The 12,378-nt window shown below is 37.1% G+C and overlaps 1 protein-coding gene across 3 annotated transcripts in view; it reads left to right on the forward strand.

Annotated features, from left to right (window-relative positions):
* The window catches only part of GABRB2 (gamma-aminobutyric acid type A receptor beta2 subunit), a 174,369-nt gene that overhangs the window by 1,824 nt on the left and 160,167 nt on the right, over nt 1–12,378 (forward strand). For 2 of the 3 annotated variants that reach the window (XM_026091354.1, XM_026091356.1), the window contains exon 3: nt 4,334–4,351. The exons of the other annotated variant lie outside the window; for it this stretch is intronic. In XM_026091354.1, coding sequence (XP_025947139.1) covers nt 4,334–4,351 — 18 coding nt within the window. The remainder of the gene's footprint in view (nt 1–4,333; nt 4,352–12,378) is intronic. 3 annotated transcript variants of the gene reach the window in all.

Consider the following 12,378-nt stretch of genomic DNA (forward strand, 5'->3'; position numbering starts at 1 on the left):
TTAGCGGTACGTTTCCCATAAAAAGCAAACGAGCAGTTTTTTTACTTCTGTGTGTAACCCAAGCTCTTCAGTTTTTGGTGTTTTTTTTCTAGCCTGACACTATGTTTATTGTCAGGACTGAGCCAAGGAGTTTATCAGGTTAATTTCCCATAATGTTTGTTTCTCTTATCTAAATATTTTGAACTGTGATTGCTCAAATGCAGAAGTTCTTCATAGGATAATGATACTTTTGCGTTTTGCTTTCATTATCTGCGAGGCTAATGAAGTGTGGGGAAAATAGGTGAAGTCTCAGACTTGCTTTTTAGAAGAAGCTGTTTGTGGGTTAGACTAAAGTTTTCTTGCAGTTGCTTCTCTTACGTGGAAATGTGCAAGGTCAAATTCTGAAGTTTTTATCTGAACTTGCATCTTATTTGGTTAAGGACACAGAATTTAGCCCTGTGCTCTTGGGCGTTTATCCCTGAATGACAAAAAAGTATACTGAAGCATGGTAGCATCAAGTGATACGAAATAAATGTGTTTTTGTGAAGTATATACAACTAATGGTAGAAGTTTATTCCTTAAAACAAGCTTTCCATTCTTGAAAAGGAGTTGTAAAGATACATCTTTCTAAATGGGATTTCAGGCATTTTACTGTAGTTGTAACGATCCATTTGAAAATAATATTTTCTGTTTTATATTAATATACCATTTCTAATTATGTGCTTCTACTACTAAAATATTTTGCTAAATGCCGCAGTGGCATGTTTGAATAGCACGTTGCACTGTCAGCTTGACATGTCTGCTTAACCGACTGCCAGCCGTTTGTTTTCAGATGGATATTCTGTGAGGTGTAGTAGCTTTTACATAATGTAAATTGTAGCATAGGCACTAATTCAAGGGTGACACTAGTGGTGGTYTTATTGTAAGCTTTGCTCTGTGAGGTCTTGGTGACAGAGATCTTGATACTGGTCTTTTTTCCAGATACCAGGAAAACTCTGAATGACTTCACCTTGAGCTACATAGTTGTGAAGTAATTCTAAATGGCTAAAATGGGCTTCTGAACTTTGTTTACAATAAACTTGAAATTTAGGATCTATTACTATTTAGTATTCTCCCTCCGGGAGCTTTACATGCAAAGGAACAAAATTGCTATGTATTCTAAACTGCTTGCTTTTCATTTAAAGTAGCCTGGGTAGGAGATATGGACATATGGAGTGGTTTCCTAAGCAGCCATGGGCAGTGTGGGAATGATGGGGGTTTTCTTGATGGAGCTGTGATCTTCTAGGTTAGTGTTACATCTTCACATCTCTTCACAGCTGGAAGTTAGTACCAAATCTTTTCCTGATTAGAGAAGTATGCATCTGTTTAAATGATTTCCAGAAACTTGGTCTCCAATTAAAGGTGATAGTATATCAGAATATTGTGATCTGACACTCATAGACTGACTAGAAAACTGAGTATTATTTTTAGTATTCTGATGTCAGTTTATTATGTTTCTATAATGAAATATTTGACCTTTGAGAAAAGYCTTTTCAGACTATCTGTAGAACTGCAAGGGGAGTTGATGTATAGTCAATTTTGTCACACATGTTTGCCTAAAGCATTTAAGCTCTGGTCTTAACTAACTGGAAGATGATACCTGTTTCTTAAAACCACACATTTATTTTTCCATAATTTTGTCACTTTATGGTTTCAGGAGAGATTCCAAACCAAGATTATTTTTTTAATCTGCTTAACCACAAAATATGGTACATAACAGTTCATTTTAAAATGATCTGTATGTCATAACAAGTACTAATATATCCTGATAGGCCTGAAATAAATGAGAGGAGAGGCATGCAAGCAGAAAACAGAATACTTGGCATACAAGGCCTTAACTTGTTCCTTGCAAAGTCACCAGAATTTTTGGCCTGGACTCTGGAAACCGGGAGCAACACCATTGGATTCTAGCTGTAGATTTTAGGTGAGAAATCTTCTGAAATACTGAGAGAGACAGAAAGAATCTTTCGATTTATGGGCCTGTTTTCTGAGCCATGAACTCATGCCATGCTGTAGTCATGGCAAACCCCACTGACTTGAGATAAAGGCAGATCATTGCCTCAGGTTGTGTATTAGCATTAATGGGAGCAAGCTTTTGGCTTGGGAGGAAGACTAAATGTTTGTAGTTATTTAGCTCAAGATCATTTCTGTTAATTCCAATGTTAACTTTAAAAGTATCATCCTTCCCTGCCCTGGCTTGACACACTCCATCTCCCYGTGTATGCTCATGCCCTTCTGCAGGCAGAAGGTTTCTCTTCAGTATCATGGAGTAAATCATAAACCTTTGTTGAGCAGGAGAATTTAGAGCCACTGTTATAGAAATTACATTTATGTTTAGGATGTTCAAGAATATTATTGCTTGCTGACTTTGTATTCTGAAAGAGGTGGTGAGTACCTCACATCACCAGTTCACAGTGTAACAGGCTTTACAGGTGCCCTCCAGTTTTTAACCTTTCTTAGTCAGAAATTTGAACAAGCATATCTGTTATTTTTCAAAAATGACTTCTAAATACTGAATGGTACTTGTGAAGGTAATTCTTTTCAGCTATGGGGAATGCACTTGAACACACATGAGAAAAATGAGACCTTCAGGCATATTTGATTGTTAATAGGTGTTATGGTTATTTTTACTAAATTTTTGTGTTTTGTAAAGAATATAAATCAGGTAATGATTTTATGTAGTGCAAAAAAGATTATAGTTAATTCCACTGACCTGTTTGGATCAGGCACTGCATTATTACCGACTGCTGCTTTGTGCTAGTTATCCTGTAGACTCTCTTAAGGATTTTCTTATTTGGGTGACAATTGAAAACAAACATGGTGAGGTGTGAAAGCTACTTAAACTAAAATGGTTTTCCTGTGATAATGAATCAATCTTATATAAGATTAACTGAATTGCAGTGAGTCTAATGCAGTACTCTCAAGAGAGTTTTCAGGTGTTTGCTACTGTACTTGAATCTTTTTCTTAGCTTCCTTTTCCTTAATAGTAATCAGAGTCATTGTAAAATATCTCCAGAGGGCTTAACAATCTATTTATTTAAATAACCAGTGCTAGCTGGGATGTCACATTTCCACATCTTCATCTCCTTGGTTAATTATTGGAGTAGACCCCTTGACAACACAGCAACTAAGATGGTTCTTCACTCTTTCTTCTCCTCCCTCCTAACAGTTCCCTCATAAACTGGTTAAAAAATGGATACAGGTTTGTTAAGATGTGCAGGAATAAACTTTCTTCTCTAGACATCACTGAAGATCTTCTACAACACATTCTGCATTTGGTCCATCCAGACAACACATGAAGGTCTCTATGCTGGTTGCATGGTGGTTTTCCTGATCTTTTTCTATATTAAATAGGACAATCTGTTTTTTTTTTTTTTTTTGGTCTGTGGCTATTTTTGGATTCTAGTACAGGATGTCTCGCAAAGAGAGAAAAATGTTCCATGGATATATTTTTACCCAGGAAGTGCATATGTTTGTAGGTAATGGGTTGTATATTTAACTATATTTAATTAAATTAATTCATAGTGAGGATCATTGGGGGGGTCTGTGGAGAGGAATCTGAAGTTTGGCTGAAAATATTTGCTTGCATACCATCACACAGATTTTGACACATGTATTTATTATGTGTGCAGGGAGTTAAATAGATACAATAGACTTGTTTGTCTTATTGGGAGCCATTAGGGTTGATTGACTGTATAATCCTTCCATTGAGTGGGAGTTGCAGAAACAAAGGAGCTGTTATCATCTATCAGGGTAAGATTTACTTATTAGTGTGTGCCAAATTTTACACAACAGAGCCTAATGACTTCAAACCTGTAAAAACAAAACAGTTCTTTAATATCATATTTCAACTTTTATATTCAGGATATCCCAAAGTTGCATAAAATACTAAGCAAAATACCCATAGATCAGAATATTCTCAGTGCAGAAAAATACAGTTAGAGCTGTACTCTGCTAATAGACCTCCAGCTTTCTGTTCCTTTTGATAATAGAGACGCACTACTGGCTTTCTTAGTCTCTCATGCTTCCTTGAGGTATTTTCAGTAGGGGGCATTAGCAAAGTGCAGCAGACATAGGTTTAGACTATGAAAACAACAGSAGTTGCGTTGTTATCTTCAAGTAGCGACAATTATCCTTGTGTGTGAAAAGGGGAGACATGGCTTGTGATATAACAAGCAATGGGGGTTAAGTGGTAAGGAAATAGGGTGGAGCTGTTCCAAACCAGAAGATTCAGGGCAAGACATGGATAAAGTCCTGGGTAAAGAGGAAAAGAAGAAAAACAGTGAAAGAAAATAGCTAGTAGAACATGGAAAAGACTGTCCTGTGGCAACTGGTACAGAAAGAAGTGAAGAAAATGCTTCCTGCCAGCAATATCTTCTGTTGTTGATCCATTCTAGTTGTACATGGTGTTGTACATGATCTKYAGYGGGAATAAGGAGAGGACAGGACTGGGAATGTATTTTGCCAGGCCTATTACACGAATTGAAAGACAGATTGGAAAGGTGTTGCTTCCCTGATCCTGAAACACTTCCAGCTGCTAGCCTGTTATGTATTTATTATTTTCCCTGCRACATAGATGTATATGCTTCTTCACAGAAGGCTGCGTTTCTCAGCAGGCAGTTGGAGTTTGGCTTTCCCAAAGTTCTCATGCTTGCACATGGTTGGCTTATAGGGAAGTGACTGCAGAGACTCCTGTGAAGGCAAAATAGGTGATTTAAGTGTTGAAAAGTGAGAACTTGTTTATTGAAAGGCCTGTTTTACCTGTCCCTTTAGTTATTGTCTGGGATAGCATCACAAGACATTTATTTTCTAACCGGAGTAAGATATATTGGTATGGATTTCAGTTTAATAGCTGTTGTGCTACATGGCTCTAATTCATGCAATTTCTTTTCTCACTGTTAAGATATGTTGGGAAAAAAAAAGAAAAAGGAGCTCCCACATTGTAGTAAAATGTTTGTCCTTGAGGACCAGAGTGAGTATTGCTATTGGTGTTCTACATATGGATTAAATGCTTCATGCTAATTTTGCTAAAATACACAGAGCTACAGTATGAAACTATCTCTTTAGAACGTACGCATACGAATGTAGTGACTTTGGAATTACTTTTATAGGCTAATTCAGAGCAATTGTATATAAATACTAGCAATATGCATTATATCTTTTTAATCAATACCTGGAAATATATTTCAATAAGGAATTTTAGAAGGGAGTTAGAGGCATTTTCTTTCAACAAAACACTCACTTCATATGTCCTTGCTTCTGCTTATAGCTTCCAGCAGTATATGTTGATGCCTGGGTTTGTCTTATGCTTGGGGAGTTCTCCCTGTGATGGTACTAATTCTTGTCCAACTGTACTTTGCGTGGAACACTTTTGATATCTTCAGATGGATAGCCTGGGAGCTTCCACCCTTTTGCTCTCTTTTGCTTATGTGTTGCCCATGTGGAAACTCTATTCTACAGCCGTATCGGAGCTCATGGTAGTTGCAGTTTCAGGATCGTGCCATTTTTACATTAGAGAAGTGGAAAAATGGCTACATATATTTCCTGTTTGGAGTCACTTATCTTGTCAAACTTTTTTTGTGTTCTCACCTAATTCCTTTCAAAAAAAGTCGCTCCTGGGAAGCCCTCTGGAGTGTTACGGGCATGTACTTGACTTGTGCTTTGGTACGGCCAGTTACCCTATGCCGTCCCATGCCCAGGCATGCATCTTTATTCAACAGAGGTGAAAAGCAAGTTATCTATAGCTGTTGATCCTGTAGGCATTATTCTTTTGCCATAATAATAGGTACAGTTTATTACTGCATGGATGCTTTTTACTTGCAAATTTGAGGACAGTGAGTGCCCAGTTACACTACTGATATCAGCGAGAGGGTTTCGCGGAAGAGTGATCAGTCGGCCATCCTCGTCCCAATCCGGCAATGTCCTCCGTACAGCAGACAGTTGCTGCTGTTTGTTGAGGCATTGGAGCTCGCTCTGGATGTAGCAGTTTGAGTTGCATATAAGCAACAATGTGACCGTAATCTAAGAGGTCTAAGCTTTTAGTAAATCTGTATAGGGTTTATAGGGAATACAATTATTTTTTCTTTTTTTAAGCATGGCATAATTCTGTTTCTCTTTAAGGTCGATATTAATGGTTTGTTAATTGGATGTCACTTTCTGCATGCTACAGTATTTCAATACTAATCAGTAGAAGAGCTTCTTGTTTTGCTGGTAGTGGTGATTTTTCAAAGTTATAGGTTTGGATTTTTTTCTGCAGACCAGAGGATGGCTGTCAGTGATTTAAAGAGATTGCCTTGGAGATCATTTGTGCAACCAAATTAATAATTACTGCCTTCTTGTTTTGAGTAAGCATTGGCCCATAAATATGTAAGTAATTTGGCTCCTGCCATAGAAGAAAAGATATATTTGTTTTTTAATATGTTTTATGGGCAGCGTCTTAGTGTTAAAGTGTGGGGAATGAACATGAAGCATACTTTGTTACCTCCTAGCACAGGGCTAGCTTGTTTCATCTCTTCTCTAGTGAAGTTCACACAAAATCTTTATAAATGAGCTGTGTTGTAGAATGAAAGATAGTTTTTGTATCATATACTACAAACTTGTCGCAAGTTTAAGCTGCTCCCATGGTTGGATGTGTGCTTCCTGGTGACTCTCAAGTCAGTTGGTGTACCATAGATCAGTCCTTATTATTCCCCTTCACCTTTTTCCTCCCCATATCTCACGCAGCCCTCTCCAAGGTTTATAATACAGCCTTTAGTATTCAGCTGTCTCAGAGTACTGGCTTATATAGTTATGATTCTTTTAGTTTTCTTTATCTTTCTAAAAGTATTAGCCAGATCTCTCACAGGTTTCTGAAAGTGCTTGTATGAATTAGTTGAGCAGGATTTGGCCACTTCATTTAAAAGGAGGGTGCTCTTCCACGGGGTAATCTTTTGAAGTACCTCTTTTAAGTAATTAAAGATAGCATCTTGTTAGCCTTTATCTAGAGTTAAGAGCTTTAGAAATAGGCATGTCTTTGAGATATTAATATTGAAAAATTGGCTGCTACAGATGCACACAGATTTGTAATTTAAAAGTAAATAAATATGCATAATTATATTAAAATTGTAGACATGCTGTGGGCTGACAGAGAAACAGGAAGAAGCAGCCTTTGTACTTTACTGTAATTACTCTCAATATGCTTCTATGAGGATTCCCACCCTCCTTATGTTTCTCAACCGTAATGCTATCTAAAAGAGACACATAATGGCTAGTATAGCACAAGCCTTTAGAAATAGTGATACAGTGGGTATATTTTCAGTTGTAGCCTTACCTGTCTGAAGGCCAGGTGTGAAATAAGGGTGCCCTCACTTCATGGGTTTTGTCTACAGAAATCTTTGCAAGCAGATTGTCTGGCTAACTATTTTCAAATTAGCTAATTAATGTAAAGATTCTCCCAGAACTGGAATTGCCTCTATTGCATGTGTCCTTTTTGAATGAGTTTTGTAATGAAGTATGTAAGTGCTTGTCAGTCAAAACTAAAATTTCTGTTCTTACAAATGAAATGACGTTTGACCTCCAGGAGGCTGGCACGTGCGCATCTGAAGGGGAAACATACAGATCATATTTGATAAAAGTTATCACAGTCCAGGCAAAATATGTTGAGTCTGAGTTCTTCCCACGTTCCCAGAATTAAAAGGGCAGGGGGATTGTATTATTTCTGTTTTTTGCATATCCCCTACACGGCCTAAAAATATTTGATCTGTAAATACTGACAATTCATTTGTTAGGTGCAGAGGAATAAGAGTGTAGCTACATTGGGGGGGGGTGGTAGGGTGGGGAACCCTTCTGTGAGATGTGTTTTTCATTTCAAGTGCACACTATTGTATAAGATAAAACAGTTCAGTCATTCATCTATAGGAAAAATTAGTGGAATAATCCTGGATGTATTGCAGTTGGGCTGAAAGACAAATCAGTTTTACGTATTTTGAACCAGAAGCAGAAAAAGATTGCAAAGAGTTTGGCCTTGAACAAGCGTAGTGTATAAAATTGCCATAATCGAAGTGTATTAAAAACTAGCTCCTTGGAGTGGAAAGTGTTCGTTCTGGTCCCCGCTTCTGGACTGTTTTTTCTTTCTTTTCTTGTTAGCTAATGGAAGTACCTTTTCATTAAGCAGCTCTATGAGAAAGATTAAACCCGGGGTTTTCCCTCCCAGTTGAGTGTCCTCATCACTGCTCTTGAGTGTTCCCTTTCTGTCGCCGTGAGCTGTGAGCTCTGTTGCATGGTAGCTGGGGTAGAGAGAAGCCCTGTTCTAGATAGCTTATTAGCCGGTGGTGGTGGTGAGTGGGGGCGTTCGGTTTGCAGAGAACCAAGAAAAGAGATCTTTGTGTCATGACTTAACCTGTGAAAGGCTGCAGGCATGTCCTTTACTTTCACCTCGGATGCTGGAAAGGTTTTTGAATGACAGTAGCCATGACTCAGTATTGCGTTGGGCACGGCTTGAGCGTATGAGCTTTAGCCTTTCGGGAGATTCAAATATTGTGAAACTCTCTGAATGGGCTTACACAGGAGCGAGCCGCCGGCTCCCCAGACCAGTGGCATCCTGAGCAGGACTGCAGTACAGATCTTCAGGACTTGGGAAACTAAATAATCAGACTGGCAGAAACTTGTGAATGTAACCTTTTCCGGAGGGGAGTCAGCACACACAAGGGTTTTCATGAAAAGTTGTTCAGGACTTACATGGCACAAAGGTTTTTTACATGCCCTAAGTTTTTTTTTTTTTTGGATAGAAGCCTTAGAGAAAAAGGGGTCAGAACGCATAGAGTTAGGAAAAGGCCATTCTAAACCCCTTTGAGAGGAGGAAAAGATCTTCCAGAAAAGTTCCTCTTGCTTTCAAGGGACTGAAGGCATTTTTCTCAGTGAGAACTGTTAAACACCTTATTTAGATACCTCATCACTAAATATATTGAATTCTTTTGAAAACCTATTTTCAGAATGGCTCTGCACCCAGAGCCATTCTGAAAATACAGTCCTAATTTCTATTGTGTATTAATTTTTTTATGGAAGTTTAAGGTTTTGTTTGTTTTTTAAACACTTGGGGGACAGACTTATTCTGCTCAGCTGAGTAAAATTAGTGCTCAAGCTTGTTTAAGTTCTGGTATATGTTTTTTAAAAGGTATTTTTAAAAATTTAAGTGAATACTTTATTGCATCCATTTAGCTAAAGTAGTGAAATAACTTGAACTCATTATTGTCCATAAGGGTAAATATATGTTGTCATTTGTGTAACTCTTATTACTTGGTACTCCAGAAGTCTTTATGGTCCATTGTGTAAATCTGTATTTATGTTCCCTTTATAAAGTGCATTTTTGTATTCATAGACCCAGCAGCTCCAAAGGAGTTGTAGAGCACTGTGGAAATTTTTTCCCTATCCAGGACTGTTGACCCAGTAGTCCCTTTCGGCTCCCTTGGGGCTTTCAAAGTTACTGTGTTAATCTGTGTTTGGCAAGGTATGCAGTAAAGGAGTCATAAAATTTAAGTAAAACAGAATTAGTTTGCAGGTCCAGTAGACTGAGTTTCTAAAAATAATTTAGGAATTTCATTGTTCCTTATTATGGAATGATTTCTTCTTTTAGATAACATACGGTGAAGAGGGAAATATGGTTAAACAAATATGCACATAATTTACAAATGAAAAGCAGCAGGTTGCAACAAATTGCATCATTGTTCCACTAATCATGTAAGTCCAGAAATGACCAAAGAAACCTTTTAATCAGTCTGAAATCTTCCTCAGATTCATTTGAACACTCAATCCATTATCTCTCCTGTTGCACTCTTTCACTATTTGACATTTTGTGATATGAGATGCTTTTAGGAATTCCATCTGTAATAGAATTAGAGATGTAATGTTCATATCTTGTAGCATATACGTTCTTAGGTTGCTCAGGATAAAATGCTTAAACTTACTCGGATGGAAAAATGACTTGCAAAATTACCTTCTTCTTTCAATTTTGAAAAAAGCCTTTTAAAAGGTTTAGGAATGTTTACTGAATTAAGCCTAACTGAGACCTTTCATATCAAATTTTAGTCAAAAATGTATTATAATAGATGATATACTAGTCCCTGAAAACAGGTTTGTAATGGAAATGCCGAGAGACCCTTAACTATAATCGTTCTTGTTAGTGTAAAAGCCTAGAAATGAATACAGTTTTCTTTGATCTACTATTATGTGACACAAGTGACCRCTTACAGAAAAATCCATAATAATTCTAGTTAACTGGCTTCATTCAAAATTGCAGTTAAAAGTATCCACCTCTATGCATGGGGTTTGCAGAATGCTTTTATGGGAGCTCAAGTCCCACATAAGACTTGTTTTGAAGTCTTAAAATATTGCGTGAATCTGATGCTGATTTTTCCACTGAGGCTTTTCTGCCCTGTTTTCACAGCAGGTTTGTGGGTACTTAAATGACTTGAAATGCAATGAAAGATGGCTCCTATTGTTTCTCAGACATTAAGTGTGAGTCTGGACAGGTTAGTAGTCTCCAAAATTGTTATTGTCCGATAAGTGTTCTTTTGAAGTGGATGTACTCCATAGTTGTTGTTGGCCAAAAAGACCGCAATCCCAAAAAGCTGTAACACCTTGCTGGCAGCTTTGGTTGAAGGATATTTAAAAGCTAAAGAGTCTAATCATAGGAAAAGTGCCTAAGTGCCTTTTTTTTTTTTTTTTTTTTTTTTAATCTTAGGCTTGATTCTTTAATGTACCATAATTAAGTGTATTAGTGAGGCAGCACTGGGAGGCCTGTGTGGTTCTTACAAGTGCTGAACTTTGCCTGTTGATAAATGGAAGACATCAATCTACATCTATATCTTTCTGGCATCTTTTGTGACTTTGAGTAAATGAATAAAAATGAACCTTTTTGTTGTGAATCATACAATCATCTTAGATAGGGTAGATGCTAATGAAAAGACTTAAGTATAGAATTTAATTTTGATTAGCTTCTTAATTGGATTGACTTTTTGAGAACAAAATGATGTATGAACACTTGATATGTCACTTGACATTTTAGAGATAGGCATCTATGTTACAGTAATACGCTGACTAGATAAGTTTTGTAATACTGTAAAGGCAGTAATTATTTAGAACAATTTCAGAATGAGAGATTTCAATCAAAAATGGTGTACTTATAGAAAAAGTTTTTGGTGTAGTTAGTTATATGTGGAAGCAATTGTTTTTGTAAGGAAGTATTTCATGTTGTATGTAACTTAAAATTTATCTTTTGAGTTAAACTTTTCAAAAACAAAGGATGTGCGTATGCATTTTTTCCACTAAGTAATTCATACCAAAGAAAATTTTCAAACTGGGAATGTATTTCTGGGGGCAGGTAAAATTATAGTTCACTTTTCTTATAATTTAAAGTAGTTTGCATCTATTCCTTTCAGTATACCTTAGCAAATTAGRGTGGAGAAACAGCCAATTTTTTTTTTAACTGGATATCATGTTATTGTAGTTAGTTATATAATACATTGGCTGCAATATATGCAACTCTTTTTCCTTTTTGTAGGCATTAGGAACCAAAATATTTAGCTGGAGAGATTAGTATTTCTGTTTTATGCAGGTTTGTCTAATGAGTTATCATAGCTCCTGTATTTTTTTTTGCTTTTTTTGTCCGCTTTGTTATGCCTTGCTTACAAATGATGTACAACCACAGTTCTTGCATCACCATTTTAGGAGTGAATCCCTGTATGTTTGCAGCTGTTTGTGACTCTGGTAAAGCTGCTATTGCCACTTTTGAAAATCATTTGAGGGGTCTGTGATTAAAGTGGGCTTGTTCTCAAGAGAAGCACATTGCTACCTTGTTTGGCTGGTGAGGAGCCTGTAGCTTCCTTTGTAACTTGCTGTTCAGAGCCACGGCATGCAGCACRAGTTGTAATGTGCTGAAACCACAGCAGAAAGATTCAGGTCAACTATTAGCCAAAACTTTTAGCGGGGCAAATAGTGAAGTGTTGAAATTGATGATTTATGTTATTTTTAGAGAACTACCATGATTAAGACTCCACAATTTCATTAGAAAAGTCATAAGTATAGTTGCTGGGAAAAGAGAAGGACTACCTGACACAGAGGTCCTTTTCAGCCCTATTTTTCTCTTGTTCCGTGATGAATGTGTGAGGTTCTGCCTGGCTAGTGCCTCTTTGCTGGACTTGAATCTTTGTATGCAAATCTATCCTTGGATTGGATCCAAAATAGGAGAAGCCTATTTTTCTTCATTCGAGCTTGAGGAAAGCAGTAAGGATGGATATTCAAACCATAGCATTTGCTTGGCTTTGCACTTGAGCCTTTGCTTGAGGACTCATTCATTTCTAGTTGATGTTTTCTTGTAGCTGTTCT

The sequence above is a fragment of the Apteryx rowi genome, unplaced genomic scaffold (genome assembly GCF_003343035.1).
Source record: "Apteryx rowi isolate R43461 unplaced genomic scaffold, aptRow1 scaffold_90, whole genome shotgun sequence".
Taxonomy (NCBI): domain Eukaryota; kingdom Metazoa; phylum Chordata; class Aves; order Apterygiformes; family Apterygidae; genus Apteryx; species Apteryx rowi.